Source organism: Cavia porcellus, unplaced genomic scaffold (assembly GCF_034190915.1).
Source record: "Cavia porcellus strain 051 isolate PalLab524CR breed Dunkin Hartley unplaced genomic scaffold, mCavPor4.1 scaffold_19, whole genome shotgun sequence".
NCBI lineage: Eukaryota > Metazoa > Chordata > Mammalia > Rodentia > Caviidae > Cavia > Cavia porcellus.
In genome coordinates this window covers 46,990,654-47,006,637 of record NW_026947502.1, presented here as the reverse complement: position 1 = coordinate 47,006,637, position 15,984 = coordinate 46,990,654, and the positions used below count along the sequence as shown (strand labels likewise).

The window sequence follows — 15,984 nt, the reverse complement described above, 5'->3', positions numbered from 1 at the left end:
GCACACAACACTCTTGCTTCCTTTCTCTCTTAGCGTTTAATGCTTCCTGCTATAACTGCTTTGAGATTGTAAGCTAGAAACCTGAGAGCCAAGTGCAATCTGCAGACCTGTTTTGTTTGTTCCCCATGGTACTTTAAAAAAAGGTTTTGAACAAGTTATAAACACTTAAAATTCAGGCAGTTTAAGAAGCATTTGTATTCCAGGTCTCTAGCTTCTGGAAATAATATCCCTGGGTTTGACAATGCAGAACTGGCATGTGGCCGCTCTGTTTAGAGCTAACAAGTGAGTCTTATTACATTTGCCCTGACTGCACCACATACACTAACAGTACCCATCTGGCCTATAGCTTAGGTCCCCTGGCTATTTTCTTTCTAAATGCTGCCACTCATCTGCATAGCATTAAGGAGGAAACCTATCTTCATTCATTTTTGATTCTAAGCTCTTGGAATACAGCCTGCTGCATAGAAAGTACCAGTACATTTTAGGAGTGAAGCTCCTCCCCTTCCTATCTTTTTGGGTTCTGGTTGCTTTGCAAGAAGTGTGCTCATTCTGCAGAGACGGAAATTTCTTATTCAAAGGCCTCATTGGAAACATCTTCTTGGTTAAGCTAATTCAAGCAGAGACATATGGGTGGAATTTATCTTTAGGACCTTAAGGTTTAAATTTTGTTGCTTAAAAAAAGTATTTAAAAAGCTAACATTTTGCTGAATCCAAGTGCTATAAATAACCACCTCTCCTAGATTTGTTTTGCATAATCAGGAACCTCACTTCATACACATAATGAAAGCAACACACCCTCTTGTGACCAATTTCTTGGAAGTAAGACTGGCAAAGTAAACCCTCTCCTCCATCTCCCAAGCATACATTTGCTTGGGTAATGAGAATTCACTCTAAGCTCCAGTTTGAAATCCCCTAGAAATTCTGTGGTGAGACTGAACCTTTGTGTGACTCCACCAGTGTTTCAGGAAAGCTTACCAGCAAGATGATCCAGAGCGAAGTCTTTTATAACCATTCATTTCATGACTGGGTCTTACTAACCTATCCTTAACAACCTTCCAAGCATGGGCATACACACGTAGTCTCGCGTGGACACATATTATGCCTTTCCAGGGCCATGTTGTATCTCACCTAAGGGCAACATCTCCTGTCAAAGGTTGTGTTCTCACCACCAGGAGCACAATATGTTCTACCAAATAGGCCAAATAATACATGAAGCTAATATTTATGAAAATTTCTGTGTGGCTGGCCATGGGCTAGCATTGTACATACACTATCCTATTTGATATGGGTAACACTACGAATGAAGAGATATTATTGTCTCCCCTTTATTGCCTGATGGTGGGACCTGGGGAAATACTTCCCATGTTCTTGGTTTCCTGAACAAAGAACCGTATGGGACACTCAGAAAAGGTAGTGGTGTTGTGCCTTTATTGAAGTAGAAAATAAGTATGCTCTGCAGAGTGAGAGTGGGCTGGTGAACAGGCACAGCAGCGGTGAGAATATGGGAAAGTGCTCTTTCTATCTGGAATTCCTGGACTCTCCCATCACATATATAAAGCAATGGGGTCACTGTCTTATCAAAAACTCAAAAGCAGAGTTAAGTTTTCCTGTAGCAAGACATTTTTGCCTTCCACCAGACGTGAATAAAAAATTAAAAACAGTGCTTTTCTGATTATTTCATGTATAGTGCTCAGGAGCTACCATCATCCTAGATCCTGTGTTCTGTGTATGTCCCCTGGGTTTTTATAACGTTGTCACATTTTGTCCTGTTGTTTGATACGTTTGCCAGAACCCATGCTCTCCTCAAGCAAGGAAATGGAGACTCAGTAGGATAAAGTCGCTTCCGCAAGTTTACAGGAAATGAATGCTGCATTCCGGATTCTGTCAAGTCAAGACCTCTGTTTATTTGATCTGGCCTTATAGTCAAACGTATGGTGCAGGTGCATTTTCTTTCTGTTTGGCTGCAACTCTATTCATAATCATGACTCGTATGTCCTCCTCCTCTTCCTTCATTTTCTTCCTGGGCTCCATAGCGGCCTGATGATTAAGAAGGCCACATCTAAAACCAATCTCCGTGGTACAAGTCCTGGTTGTACTGCTGACTCAACATTTCTGTTATTTCTTATTTGTAAAGTAGGAGGAAAATAATGATGTTTGTTCCCCAGGATTGCAATTATGTGAAAAGTGGAAAATTTCCACTTTTCCAGTTTCCCAGTGGGCCTCAGCACATACAGGACCTATGGAAATTCAGTCAATGCAGCAGGGTGCCACACTCCTCACCACAGTTTCTGTGGTGAAACTGAACCTTTGTGTGACTCCACCAGTGTTTCAGGTAGTGCCCCCGCACTACCACTTCCAGATGGCTTGACTTTAGGATAAAAAACTGAGTGCTAAATTTCTGTATTCTCATCCACAACACGGGGATAATAAAGCACCTCATACTGCTTCATGACTCAGTGAGAAATTACAGAGTGCCCTGGGCACACTGCCTGCCATGAAATACCTGTGTAGGCAATGTCAGTAGCTATCAGTGTTAAGATCAGCATGTTGGTTGTTATGATGCAACCTGATTCTGATAGATCTGCAGTAGAAACCATGCATCTCCCAAACACCTTTAGACTGTCTATGGTGTCTCCAAAGCTGTGCCCACACCTGACAACCAAGTGCCAACAACTTTTCCCCATTTAGAGACTTCTATGCCCTAGACATCACTGAACCAAGTTCTGTGGGCGATGCTTGACTGGCATGAAGCTCATCCTTTAGTTTTGTCTTGTTTTGGTTCAACTCCTTTTATCCATGCGACCATGCTCAGCAATAATCATTTAGCTGACACGTGTAACTGTCTACACACCAAGAGACTCCCACATCTGTACCGCTGTCAATTTCAGCCCTCTTTCTTCTGAAATCACAAGGCCTTCAGCCTTTAGAAGTAAACATGTCACCTTCACTGGGGTTTCTGTGGCTCCTTGAGTGTGTTCAACATTTGTTTCTAGATTTGTATCCGTTACAATTCTTGTGCCACTGGCACTGATCCATTTTCCCCAAATCTGCTCCCTGCTTACTGCTTTCCACTGTTGGTCTTTCCTCTATCTCAGAAACACTTGCTTGCTTCCTGTGGAAATCTCAGCCAGACCTGCTTATCAGAACTTGGAATCAACTCACCACCCTTCAAAGCAAACTTCTGTGTAAATCATTAGGTCTTAAAAGGGCAAGAGAATCTGCAATTTGCACAGTTACTGCCAATGAACTGTAATAATGGTACACCAGGAATTCCCTTTAAGAAATACTCTCTTGAAGCCTCCAGAGATGAAACTTTACTAACAGAACATTTTCGATCTAATCCATTCCTCTCTTTCCTCAGAGCACTATGCATTTTGGTAATAAAGCGTGTCTTCTTGCACTTGGCTGCTGGGAGCTCGGTTCTCATGCGCAGACCACCATTATCCCATGTTCAGAAGATGCCTGTGCATTTTTTCCTTCCATGTTTACCTCAGGCTTTCCTCTCCTTCCTGAATTTGTCCTGTACTCTGACCTGTCCAATTTGCTATGTATCCCTTTTACTGTTCTCTGTATTTTGTTAACTTCCCTAAATCTTCTGTGAGATTATACAGAGTGTAAAATAAAATAACCATCCTACCTCTATTCCCCCTGTTTGCTAATATTATTAAAACATTTCATTGTACTCTTTAACTGGGATTAGTTTTCTCTGTGATTACCACATGCACTCATCTGTAGCCTCACTGAAGGTGCTATGAATTCCCTACAGCATGTGGAATGGTACCCTTGGTGAATAAAGGTCCATTCTATAAATTACTATTGTTCGCATTGATAGCTGCAGGCATTTGTGAACACATTTTCTGGATATCATGCTATTAGTAGTGCTTTGGTTGTCATGAACAGATGTACATGCATTGGAAAATAGCTAATATAGTCACTCAAAGTATACAGTTCTTACAGACATAGCCAATTAATTTTAACCATCACTAATTTGCATGTAATGATTAAACATAATACTGTTTGGTGCCCTAAGGATTACAAAATAATAAATTATTATCCTACAGAAGAAAACAATCTGAAGTGTCAAAAAAAAAACCCCAAAAAACAGTATGTCCTCTGAGACAGACTCCCTGTTCAAACTCAGCAGTAGTTATGACCTCACAAGGTTAAACTGGAAAGGATTTAAACTTAAGGGAGCAAGATTGTGATGGGATTGAGATGGAATGTTCCAAGATGCCTGGTGCAATGATCTAACATTTGAAAAGTAGCCCTCCATGCAGGGATGTTCTCTTGTTTTGTTTGTTTGTTTGTTTGTTTGTTTGTTTGTACTGGGAATAAAACCACAGTCTTCTCACTGAGCTGAATCCATAACCACCTTCTATTTTGGGATAGGGTCTTGATCAATTGCTAAGTTGACTGGTCGGGGCTTGAACTTGCAATCCTCCTGCCTCAGACTTTCAGACTGCTGGGATTACAAGGGCAGACCATCACTCTAAGTCTGTTCACCATTTTTTCTCTAATAGTATGTGCTTAGTGAGTTCTTTGATAAATCTTGGATAGCTAGATACATGCATTAATAAGTGCAGAGTGAATGACAGCTTTTACTGTTAGACACAGGAAAACTGGTTGCTACTTAAGTTATAAAAATATGGACAAACGACTAATGGGCAAGAGAAGAGGAAGGTATCAGGTGCTTAACAGAAGTAATTACAGGTACTGCATCTGGGGAATGGGAGTGAGAAGTTTTTCAAAACTAAGACACACTTCCAGCAAGAAACAATCACCTGGAATGTAGCATCAGGGGTTCTAGGTGGGATGGGGGAAGGAGAGAAATGGTTTGAATTCCATATAGCACCTGGAAATATGTTAGTTTGATGAATGGGGAATTTTTAACCAAGTTTCCAGCTGAGAGAAGGAGGTGGCAAGGTCTCTGGGCTCTCACTTCTGAGGTTCTCCTTTCCTGCAATGTCCTTCCTCTTTCTCTGTCTGATGAATTCTTAGCATCTCTGAAAGTCAGTTCTCCTGTGAAAAGGTTGACGAATCTCAGCTTTGTCATCTTCAAAGTTCATGTCTCCATCTTCTTGCCATTTTGTATCCTTGGTGCTCCCCACAGAAGGTGAGGACATTGCACATTATCCACCAAGGTGCTTGTTTATTTATAGGTTTCTGGGCTCAACTATCAACCCCTGGAGGGCAGAGTGGCTGCTGATACTCAGTTCAGTCCCAAGGGCCCAACACAGAGCCCAGTGAAAAATAAACATTCACCAATTTCTGCTGGCTGGTTCACTGACTGATAGACATACAGACAGGAAAGCAAGGAATAGATAAAGAGGCAGGAAGTTAGTCAGTGTGAACTGCTTGCACTTGGGACAACACGGAATGAGCGAGTGTAAAAATGAAAGGATGAGTAAAACATGAGCATGTAAGTAAATGCAGAGCACTGTGAAATCCAAAGTTCTATCTGCCAGATTTTGTAAAGAATTTATTACATCTCATTTGCTGCCCATTTGCTTAACCAGGAGAAGGAAATGTCAAGAGGGACAAAATCCCTCCTGGCCAGTGGTAGATTCATGACTTACCCTTTCGCTGTCTAACAGCAAATGAGCTCTGAAGATCACAGCATCATTTATGAACACTTCTTCATTTCTGTACAGGATCTGGAAGACCCGGCTGTGCAGGGAGCTCTCGTGGACACTGGCTGAATGCAGGCTGCTGCTCTCTGCAAAGCAAGAATTAGAAGTTCATGAATTTCAGTACTGTCCTGTACCTCCAGCCCAACCTCGTGTCTAGTTTAGGAAAATTACAATTCCATTTGCATTACAAAGCTTAAAATCACAGAAGAACAAGATCCCAAAAGACTTAGATTCATAGATACATTCACAGAGGTGGGCTGCATCTCCAGACAGCCTTGGTCAACATCTTACATGTCACATGAACTTGGCAATGTCACTTACTCAATGGGCAGTGTCCCTGGGTTGGAATTCAGTATCTGCTAATTTCTTCACACGCTCATAGGTATCGTGCTTTGTGAATCCTTTCATAATTCCCCAGCCAGAAAGGCAGAAGAACTGGGATTAAAGAAGAGTGATGCTCTTTTTCCTGAAAAGACTTTCTAGTATTCATGAAGCCTATCTCCTGAGAGATGTTCACTTAGGAAGAACACTGTTGAATTTTAGGTAAATGCCTAATTCCAATCATCACATGCATCAGATTTTAAGGAACTTTTCTAGGTTGTAAGGTTCTAATAAACCACAATGATTAAAATGCTACTTCAAGATTAAGTTGAATTTCAGGGAGACAATGGACTAAAGATTTTACTGCATCTAGTGAGTGTGGTTACTGTGAGAATAAATACGTGAATCCCTCTAAGACCTTAACATATAAACCGCATGGTCAAAAATATATATAAATATCTAAAAATAAATCATATTCCATTTATATAAGATCATAATCACTTATTCATAATAATGTCCAACTATGTGACATTTTATACCTTCCAAAGTTCTTTCCAAGTGTGCTACTTTCCTTAATCCTCATAGCAAATTTCTAAGATGGGTTCTGTATGGTTGAAGTAACTAAGGCTCCCAAGTAAGGGGCAGATGTCTTGATAGTTCCTCCTCATGAATAGAATGCTGTGTCTCTTCAAAATTCATACATTAACCTGGAGCTTCCAACATGATAGCGTGTAGAAGTGGGAAGTCTGGGAAATGATTAGTTCGCAACCATGAAGTCCTCGGGAACAACACCATTCTTGTAAGAGGTCAGAGTCCCTTTCTGTGTCAGTCACTGGAGGACACAGGACAAGCTGTCAATCTGCAAACCTGGAAGAGGCTCTTTCCAGAACCAAAATGTGCTGGCATTTTGACCTCAGACTTAGAAGATCTTCCAGACCAAGAGAAATAAGTTCTGTTGGTTATAAGTCATCTACTTCCCAGCATTTTGTTGCACCAGCCTGAACCAAAGCACATTGCTATATGACAAAGCACTGTGTCAGTTCATCCTCGCAAGTATTTACTTAATAAGCAAGAAAATGAAGTCTCCAGTGATTGAATATAGTTCACCAATTTCTTAGGAAAGTGTTAGTACCTTGTTAAGCATAATGAGAAGAATTAAATACCATATGTTGATTGGAAAATGAGGTGACAACACAAAAAGAATTAGTCCAAATAGCAAGGAAACACTATCCAAATGTTTTCTGTTCCATTCTCGGGTAACTTAAGAAGTCTCTTAGAAATAGGGAAGCAGAACCATTATCACCCCCAGTGCACTGTGGCCCAGGACCTATGAAGCTTCATAGCAGGAAGCACAGAGCACACAAAAACCCGGGGTGCTTCCAAGGCTGCTACAGTGTACCCGCTGCAAAGGCCACATCACCCCAAAAGAAATAAACTCCCTGGCAGAGAGCAGCTCCACGGAGACCTGTGGGATTCAGACTGAGATCCTTTCACGTAGAAATGACTCTGCGCAAGATGCGTGTGTGTTTTCATTTGCTACCTCAGCCCTTTCCTGTTCTGTGTCATTGTCGGCCTGGTTGATCTATAAGCTAAATCAACAGCATGGCAGAGGATGGATGGCATAAATACTCTGAAGGTCACAGCAGCATGAGCTCTGCTGCCAGGAGGGACGGTCGGCAAGACAATTCAATCACTTGCCTTTTGGGGCAAGTGACAGCACCCCTTCTAACTGCAGCTTTCTGTGGAAAACATATACATATCCACAATGATTTCCTGGGAAAATTGCAGGCATGAAGAAGATAAAATAAATCAAGATCTCATGACCCAGCACAAACCAGCCCAGGTGTACCAAGGTCAAATTTCGATTCTGTTCAGAGAGAAAGTTTTGAGTATGTTATGTAGAAAGCAACATTTCCAATAGTGAATTCTTTCTTTGGTCTCTCTTTCTTTCTCTCTCTCTCTCTCTCTCTCTCTCTCTCTCTCTCTCTCTCTCTCTCTGATTTCTTTCTGTCTTTCAGGGATGTTTTGTTTTGTTTTGTTTTGTTTTGTTTTGTTTTGTTTTGTTTTGTACTGGGGATCCAATCCATGACCTCACACTTGCCAGGCAAACACTTGTATGCCACTGAGCTAAATCTCCAGCCCAGTAGTCACATTTTTAAGGGACATGAAAATCCTCCATGAGCAGACTGGCAGATAAGATCACAGGGCTCACGTGGTGTTACTGAAGACCACTACATCCCAAGTAGAAGCATTTCTCATGCCCTGTGGATTTTCTGTGCCATGTTCCCACTGCTGTAAATTAAGACATAAAGCAAATATCCCTTAGCACTGAATTATGGGACACTGACTTGGATCATGCAGACGATGGGGGCAGCACTTGCCTGTGTTGCCCACATGCCAGTCTCTCTTCAACAAAGACAAGACACACACATTTGGACACCCTTCCCATGAGCCTGGCCTTCTCTTCCTGACAGTCATAGGGAAATGATCTTTCTGTTTCCTCAGCAAACCACTTTGCCATAACCATTGTGCTCAATTTCCTGCTCATTTTTGTGTACGTGTCCTTGTCAGATAGAAATGACCCTTTTGCACTATCTAAGCCTCCTCTTTCTCTCATGAAACAGGTGCCAAGCATCCAGAGATGGAAGAGAAATGCTCTCACTCCATATTCAAGCCTTAATTCACACCTTGGGGTGTGCCTTTTCTTCTCCATGAAGCAGAGAGCCACTTTCCTAACTAGGGGCATTTTTGTTTATTTGACAACCACAGAATCACTTTAACTGTTCCTATAAAATTGTGTAGACAAGAGTTTTCACAAATATCTGCACTACTTTGTGTGTTCCATATAGAAGGAGAATTGGAAATTTAAAGAAGTGAAAAAGAGAGATGGGCAGAAAGTCCGGAAGAAGAGGATGGAGAAGAAAAGAAGTAGAGGAATAGAAACAGGGCAGAGATGGGGAAGAGCAGCTCTTCAAAGCATGGTATAAAAATCTGTTTCAAACAGCTTAATTTGGAATTTCAGGTCAAAGGACAAGAGTAGAAAATTTTAAGTCTTGCTGTTTCTCTTACCATTCAAAGATGAGTAATATTAACACTTCATACATTAATACATCTATAATCATTTATAATTTGATGGTGATCTTTCAGATTAGAAAGCACAGGTGCTGACTGTCTGACATGGAAGCCAAGCCCAAGGGCCCCAGGCTAAGGCACCTCAATGAATAATTATCAGGATACTGAACCATGGGCACATTTTAAGAACATGGCCATAGATACAGTTAAACTAGGAATTGCCAAAGACAAACTAATTCTAAACTTTCCTCCACCACTTTCTAGCTGGGTGGTATTGGGTGTATCAATAAATTTGAGCTCAAAGGAAGCAATAAATACACTCTGCTTAATGAATGTAAGGTTTAGATGACACGATGAATGCAAAAGCATGTTTTTAACTGTAAAACACAAAATGATTTCCCTGTAAAATAAAGGTAATAATAATGGTCACTATGCTGGTAGTTTTCTGCATATTTCTAGAGTTTTTCTCTGACCTTCTCAAGGAAGAACCAGGAAAGAAAGCCTCTTGTAAAAGATGTTCATTATGTTTTCAGAGAATGGCTGCTATGTTTTCCTGTAATGAAGCAATGCTACTTTCTAGAGGGACCCAGAGCACTACTAGGCAAGTGTGGGTGGCACAGTCACCTGTGCCTCCATTTCTGGGTGACTTTCAGGAAACTGTGTCAGAAAGAATCATGGTATTTCTTCCTTTCTCTCTTTATTTCTCAGTTGTTTCTTTCTTTCTTTCTTTCTTTCTTTCTTTCTTTCTTTCTTTATCATCTTTCTTTCTTTCACAGTTTGAAATTGGGTAGATTTTTGAGATATTAATAGACTTGTTGACCAGGGAAGGACAAGCTGCTCCCCAAAATAAATGTTTCAAGGAAATGTGAAGCTCATGATGATGACTCTGGAAGTTCACAGTGGCCTAACATCCTTAGGTAGCAGGTTGATTTGACTTGTGGGACCATCTTACCTGGCCCAAGAGTTGGCTTCAAAGAGTAATTGGCTGAATATATGAATGTGTCTTAATCCATTTTGTGCTGCTATGACATAATATCATAGAATGAGTAATTTGTGGTGAACAGGAAATTCATTGGCCCACAGGTCTGGAGGCTTGGAGGTCAACATCAGTGTGCCCATGTGTGAAAAGAGCCTTCTTACCTCACCATCTCATGAAGAAAGCCACAAGGGTCAAGACACAAAGGAACTGAAGTTGCCTTTTCATAGCATCACTCATCACATGGAAGAGGGCAGAATCCACACCTATTTCTTAAAGTTCCTGGTCATGGCACTGCTCTCATGGCAACTATATATCTTTTTTTTTTTTTTGTCTTTTTCGTTTTTATCGGTACCAGGGATCGAACTCATGACTGCCTGCTTGCAAGGCAGGCACTTATGCTGCTCAGCTAAATCCCCAGCCCCCGGCAACTATATTTCAACACAAGTTTTGGAATGCATGAACATTGAAGCCACAGCACTTGTATACAGAACTATGGGCAGGATGCTCACAGCAGGGCCTCTGTGGCTTGCAAATGACCTGGACCAGCAAAAGTTTAACTGTTGACATCACCAGCCTCTTCAGAGCTGTGCAGGTGCACCCCTCCACAGAATCCCTGTGTGCCAACAGGGCCCGTGGACAGAAAGGGACTGAACAGATCCCTTTCCTTACTAATCTGGCATTCAAAAATGGACCTCATTTAATTATGTAAGCTCAGAGCTTATTGAACAATATGAGATGTGGAGTGAAGCTTCATTTCTGCTAAGGAGTCATTTAGATATGCAAATATTTAGTTGGCATATCTATAATAATGTGATTCATGTCCAGTCTTTTAGCTCAGCTGCACAAGTGCCAGGTTGGCAAGCATGAGGTCCTGAGTTTGATTCCCAGCACACACAAAACATGTGATTCTATCTGCACATTTACCTATTAAATAATGATTATCATTTTTATGAATATCAATTTTTTACTTTTTACTTCCCTACTGTGTGTAGGATATTGAATATGTTGCTTTAAAGCACATGGATATGTTCATTTATTAACCATAATCCCAGATTAATATATTATTATTTTTGAAATGAGATATACTCAGTCATACACTGATTATGTATTTTCCAATTGTCTGCTCTCCCCCAGGTCTTGATCAGGATCCTGGGATTAGTAATGAACAATCACAGGGTTTCATGCAAGATATATGTTTCATGCTTCTGATCATGCGATAAGAAATTAGTCGTCTCATTTTGTCCAACTGTACAGATACCACATATCTAAAAGTCTCACTTACCCTACATTGCATTTTTTACAGTATTTCACAAAGGCCAATTTAAAATTTTTTAATGGAGTTGTTACATTATGTACAACAAACTGAGTTGGAGCACAGATAGCATTTATTAACTAGGTGATCTAGAAACCTGTAAGTACAAAATGGTTTCATTGGTTGAAACTTTCTCTACTGGAGGCATCTTAGGATTGTTCTGTCTCAGGTCTAGATATTTTATATTCATCACACCATTGAGTACGACCTTGGCTATGTGCGTTTTCATTTTACTTAGAAGGAGTACATCTTCAATGTCAAAAATAATAGATGGTGACTTCAAATCTTGTTCCTTTTATAAATTCTTTATTCCTTCAACCTGTTTACTCAATCACTCACTATTTAATGAAACAATCACACAGACAATATGTTAGGTGTCATGCTGTCGCTTGTGAGAATATGAAAATGACCAGGAATATTCATCAATGTTGAGCAGGGTATTTTTCAATATTTTTCTCTCCTCACTTCTCTCACACTACTCCATCACTTCAAAATAATTCAAGCCCTAGAGTAATGGAACCACAGACTTTGCATATCACATCACTAAGTTATGCAGTGAGTCAGTTAATTGGTCATTAATGACCACAGCAGCCAGCAAGGATGGGTTGCAGACGTCATTTGAGGTTAGTGGAAGCTCTGGTTAGTTGACAGTTCTAGTAGTCAGGACTTCTGTCACCTAGTTAACACTGCAAGGAAACTCAATTGCAAAACAGGTATCAGGGCGTGGCAGAAATTCTTATTTACAGGAGGGCAGCTAAAGCAAAGAGCGCAGTTATAAAATCACCATTTAAACTCCTGACAAGGAACAAGAGCGGCTGCCACAGTTTAGCAGCACGCACTCTCTTATCAACACTGAGTGGGCTTAATTACATAATTATGAACCCCTGTGACCTTGTTATTAGATGGAGTCCAGCACTTGATAACAGTTTATTAGCCAATAATTCTCTGTAATCATAAAAGTGAAAGGCCAGCATGTCACCTGGAGCATGCTCCAGCCACCCAGCAGCTTGCCAGCTGGGTTTCCTTCAGACTGGTGCCCCCGCTGAGCAGTCTCAGGTATCTCAATTTGTATTTCAGTAATAGAAGCCAGCACGTGGACTTGTACCTCCTGATTTTATAAAGTTATAAATACCAAATGGCTTCATTCATTGAAAATTTCATTAGTAAAAAGTGAAGTGGAGTTAAAAAGATATGGGCTTGCTCCTGGCTCTGTCATTTATGCTCTGTGTACCTTTGAGTCATGAGGCTACCAGTATGAGTCTCAGAGTCCTCAGCCGAGAGCAGAGGATGGCACAGGACCTGACCCGGGGCAGGTGGGTGGCTGACCGAGATGACCTATGAGAGAGTCCTTTATGTAGGATGGAACATATAATGGACAGTCAGAGGATAATGCCACAAATATATGCTGGTAAAGAATAACTGGTGGGAATATTAAAATTATCCATCACAGATGTTTGCCAGCTATTAGTGGAACTCTTCATAGGAGTACAGCAGTTGTGTGATCTTCAGTTGTCCTCGGATAATGGAGAGAAGCCAGCTCCCCAGGCAGGAGTACTGCTTGGATGGAAAATGGAGACTCCCTGCATCCTCCTGGGAGACTTTGGATGAGACCTCTCATTCTGCCATACTGGGTTCTTTCACTTGTGAAAATGGCAGTGACAATGTCCAAGGCTTCTGTCTCCTCCCACCTGCCCTTCTCCCCTCTTCCTGCACTTCATTCCTCTCAGGTGTAGACCGCCTTGCTCGTTGACCCAGTTATTTTCTCCTTTAAAAGCTGTGTTTGTTCCCTAGTGGACCTGAGCCACTTTTAAAGCGCAGTACATGTTCCATTTCTCAGCTGAGTACTCCAGCACCATCTCCTTCCACAGTGGGTATGATTCATTATCCACTTGACATTATTTGTTTCATGCCAGAAATCAATCATAAACATAATTATGTCCAAGAAACAACCTGTGTTGATGTTTCCCAAATGGGATCCGTCCACAATCTTACCCATACAGCAATAAAACACGTCCAGGACATTTTTGACCCCTCTTTCCTCTATCTGATCAACAGATAATCCAGTGGATTCCCACTTAAAATGTCATTCTGATGAATCTAATCCTTTCTATCTTACTTTTTTATTTCCTTGAAATATGGAGAATCTTATTTTCTGTGCCACTCTGACCATCCATGAGTATCAATACAGCATACAAGACAGATTCACTTCTCCCCACCCTGCGGTACTCAGAATAAAATCTCAATACTTTGCCCTGGTTTAACTTGCTCTAAAGATCAACAGGAAAGCTGCTGGCATAGCAAGGACTTAGTACAGAGTGAGGGCTCTGCACAGCATCTAGGCCAAGCAAATATTAATAGAATAAGTGACTAACCAAAGTTCCAAGTGACCTGCTCACTGAGAACTAGGCAGTGGTGTTCAATAACATTGGTGGAAGTGGATTGCCTCTCAGATGAAGCAGCTACCTCATAGAAGCTGCCTCTTTGTCCTGCTAAGTCACCACAGTGACCCAGAATCTATGCTGATCCATGTTCTCTTGCAAACCATAGGCATGAAGCACATCTGAAAGGCACAACACAGGGCTTTTTGAGAAGGACACAGCCAAGTCTTCATCTTCAAATCCTGAAACTGTCCTGTTAACAAGGCATCAGGAGACTCAGCAAATGGGAAGCAAAGAGCCCTGTTTATGTGATTCAGGCTTTCCTGAGCCATCTGCCTCGGCCATATGCTTCCCAAGGAGGACTAAGTTTAGCTGCAATTGCAGCTAATCAAATATTTGTAAGAGTTGCAGCATCCCCACCCAGCCCTGGTCCTCAGGATGTTCCAAATAGCACAGACCTCCTCTCGGGACCACAGTGACCTTGGTCTTAGTAGGAGGTCACAGAATGCAGAGAAAGAGTTGTAAGTAACTACACAAATTGCAGGAGGCGGAGAGACACTGCTGAATAGGCAAGACAAGGCAGTTCCTCTGCATTTGTTTTCCACAGAGAGAAAGGTTCCCTCTGGCAGCACCAGCCCCGTCACCAAGAACAGAGCCAAGTCTGACCTTCCAAGAAGGGATCAGTGACCTCTAACTCCTTTCATGGACTGAACCATTACTGAATGAACTGTCCCTACTACTGCACACTGTGACCTGTCACCTCTCCTGGCACCTTTCACCTTTCCTTTCTGTGCATGAGGACATAAACCTCGGTCACATATGTGTTTTGAACAGAAAACAGGGTTTTGATAAAATATATTACAAGTAACAAGATACTAATCAATTAGAATATGTACCAGGCATGGGATGAGCAGCCTCCTACAGGTTACTATTGCCCTGGCATAAATCCTTTACTGTGTATTGTAAGAAATGTGATATTCTGGGGGAGAGGCCAGAGTATTTGGCCACTGTGACTGAGGATAGGGGGAAAGCTCAGGACAGCAGCTGTCATGACAACTATTCCTGCATGATGTGATGGTTAAGTATTGCAGGTGACCTGAGCTCCCAACCTTCAGGACTCTGGGGCATCTTTCAGCTTGTAGATCATGGTCAGAGGCCACAGACCAACAGTTCTTCTGTGTATAAACTTGGGAGTTACCACGGACCCTGGTTTCCTTTCTGTAGCTCACACTTCATCAGTCCCTGGTTACCTTGGCTCCTTCAGTCACTGTATCTCTCCAAGTCCTAGCTCAAAGCGGCAATGGGTGACCCGTTTTCTTAAGGGTCAACCTGATCCCTGCCCAGCCTCGTTGAGCCAAGCCCTTAGTTTTCCACTCTGCACACCAACTACAAATGCAGAACTGAAGGGTTCTAGCACATTCTGGGATGCTTCTTACATAAGTTCCAGCCAACTGCTGCCACACAGTCCCAGGAACAGCTGGAGTGTCTGGTAACCACCTAGTTTTTGATTCTGACAATTTAGGAGTTATAATATAGAGGGATGGATGCAAAATGTGATTCCTTCCCATTTGTTTAGCCTAATTCAAAGGGTCTTTCTTCCATCAAGCATATACCAACTGTCCCAGCTTCCAGCAAATTGTCTCACCTCTGGATCATATGTTTCTACTGCTCAATACTGCTCAGGACTGTGAAGATCTTATCCATACACAGTACCTGGTATACACCATACACTTTCTGCTCATCAAAATATTAATTGAGAATTCAAGGGTATGTACAGGATTTGAAGACGCAAGATGCCCCAAGCTCCTCAGGAGACCCAATATCATCATCCTTCCTTGAACAAGTGCTATGACAGTCTCAGTAGTGGCACTTGTTGAGTCTTGCCTTTCAAACCCATAATAGAGGTCAGCATGTATCTAGTTAATAGTGCACATACGGCAACATGATGTGATAAATGTTAAATATTTTAAGTCACTGGGTTGTGAAAAAAACTAGGGAATTTGAGTTAGTGACTTTAATTTTTTATACGATAAGCAATGAATTTTTAATTACTTTGTTTTCTGTAAATGTAGTAGTTACCATCTGTAATGATAAGGTGGTCATGAGAACCAAATCAGATGATGAAAATGATGAAGTTTCATTATACCACTATTATTCAATATTCTAATTACATTTTAATTTAGGGAGAAATAGGAGAGGTTGAGTTGGCTCATAGTGGCTTTTGCCATGGCAAACACAAGTATCTTTACATGTAGATCTTGCACTTACTGATAATTTTCAGAGTCTCAGCAC

The 15,984-nt window shown here is 41.4% G+C and overlaps 1 protein-coding gene across 5 annotated transcripts in view; it reads right to left on the bottom strand.

Moving 5' to 3' along the window:
* Fam135b (family with sequence similarity 135 member B) overlaps window positions 1–15,984 on the bottom strand; it is a 294,122-nt gene that overhangs the window by 118,691 nt on the left and 159,447 nt on the right. For all 5 annotated transcript variants that reach the window (XM_063231033.1, XM_063231029.1, XM_063231030.1 and 2 more), the window contains exon 4: window positions 5,577–5,716. In XM_063231033.1, coding sequence (XP_063087103.1) covers window positions 5,577–5,716 — 140 coding nt within the window. The remainder of the gene's footprint in view (window positions 1–5,576; window positions 5,717–15,984) is intronic.